The sequence below is a fragment of the Bison bison genome, unplaced genomic scaffold, assembly GCF_000754665.1.
Source record: "Bison bison bison isolate TAMUID 2011002044 unplaced genomic scaffold, Bison_UMD1.0 scf7180017864037, whole genome shotgun sequence".
Lineage (NCBI taxonomy): Eukaryota > Metazoa > Chordata > Mammalia > Artiodactyla > Bovidae > Bison > Bison bison.
The window spans coordinates 7,556,881-7,558,562 of NW_011494609.1; the positions used below are offsets into that span (position 1 = coordinate 7,556,881).

A 1,682-nucleotide genomic window follows, 5' to 3' on the forward strand; every position below is an offset into this window, starting at 1 on the left:
ACACACAGAGACTGGGGTGATGCCCACAAGCCCGGGAACACGAGGACTGCCAGTCACCTCCAGAGGGTGGGGGACAGGCCAGAAGGGATTCTCCTGCAGGACAGACAGAACACGGCCAGCCCACCGCTCTGGCCTCAGGGACCCTCAGAGCAAACTTCTGTTGTTCTAAGGCACCCTGTCTGCAGCCCTTTGGGACGGCTGCCCTGGACCCTCCTGTGGGGACAGCTGTGATGAGCAGTGCATGCATCCAGACCCAGCAGGCACTAGGCTGCCCATGACCAACAAGTGGCTGAAACAGCATTTACAACGTGTCCCTGGCTGGCTGATGCGAAGCTGGATGCTGGCCACGAGGGCACCCATCTCCCATGCCTGAGGGCACGTGGCTGTCCACCCCACCACAAGCAGGGCTATCTGTTCCATGCCAGGTTCTGGAAGGTCTCCTTACCTCTAAGGCTTCTTCCTGGGTCTGGATCTTTCTCCCAGTCAGCAACCTGGAAGACAGACAGGCACAGGTGAGCCACTGCTTTCCCAGAGCCCACTGTAAGAGTCCAGGGCTCTGGCGCACTGGTGACCCCTCATGCCCACCGGGAACTGACTTGGCATCTGCCAGCCATCATGGACCAGGAGGATACCATGTCTGGGGTTTGACTCATATTTCTGAGTCAGCTTTAAAAGGGACTCACAAGTCACAGCGGGTGGTGAAATCCCAGATTACGGTTGATGTTTGCATGTTAACAATGAGGAAGGGTGGCCAGGCATGGTCACAGCAGAGTGCCCGTGAGGGCGGCTGGCGTCCACAGCCAAACAGCTGTAACCTTGGTTGGCCATGTTTGCACGAGCCACCAACCACCAGGGATAGCTGGGCGAGCTGCCATCCCTCAGGATCGGCTGGTCCAGGTCAGGGAACCCCAGTCCCCAAGAATCCAGGAGCCCCATCCCTACTTTAAGGGGCGGTCTCAGAGCCTGCGGGGCTGTGGCTGACAGTCCAACAGAGCCGGATGCTACGGGAACCCACCCACTGCAGCGCTTAGCCAGCCCCACGGCCCGGGAGCCTACTTGTCACTCCCTGGACACCTGGCTCCCCCAGTCATCAGGGGGTGGTGGGGCTGGGCATCCAAGGAAGACCACTGGACAAGGACACTGGGCAGAGGGGTCGGCACAGTCCTTTTAACCTCATGTGGAGATTTAGGACATGGGCTTCAAAGCTCCAGGGGCGGCCTGCATCAGCTGCTGTGGGCTCTCCATCCCGTAGGCCGTTGTCAGCCAGGTGTGTCCTTGGCTCCTCAGGGCACCTCTGTCCCTTCCTGACCCCAAGAGGTCAGGAACATGCTGTTCGGGAACACGGCTGGGGGACAGCATGACCTCAGGGAGTCGGGGTGAGAAGACTAACCACTGCGGCTGATGACCAGCACCTGCCCTGGCACTCAGGTGGGCCTGGCGGCTCCCCGACATGGGAGGACCTGCCCCACACACTGGGGCCACTCCGGTTCGGTCCCTGTCACTCTCCCCAAGGGGTAGGGGCCTGACAGCCCCAGGTTGGTTCAGGGGACTTACTCAGCCTCGAACTGGTTTGGGGTGATGATGTCTGCGACGGGTACCACCTTCTCTCTGTAAACGGGGAGGAGGTCGTCGGGGACGTACTGTGGGGAGAAGAGGGAGCAGGCTGACCCGTGGGAACAGGG

The 1,682-nt window shown here is 60.6% G+C and overlaps 1 protein-coding gene across 2 annotated transcripts in view; it reads right to left on the reverse strand.

The window, feature by feature from the left end:
• Positions 1–1,682, reverse strand: part of PDXK (pyridoxal (pyridoxine, vitamin B6) kinase) — a 26,243-nt gene that overhangs the window by 4,626 nt on the left and 19,935 nt on the right. For both annotated transcript variants that reach the window (XM_010834903.1, XM_010834904.1), the window contains exons 6-7: positions 1,555–1,640; positions 446–491 (exon numbers count right to left, since the gene is read on the reverse strand). In XM_010834903.1, coding sequence (XP_010833205.1) covers positions 446–491; positions 1,555–1,640 — 132 coding nt within the window. The remainder of the gene's footprint in view (positions 1–445; positions 492–1,554; positions 1,641–1,682) is intronic.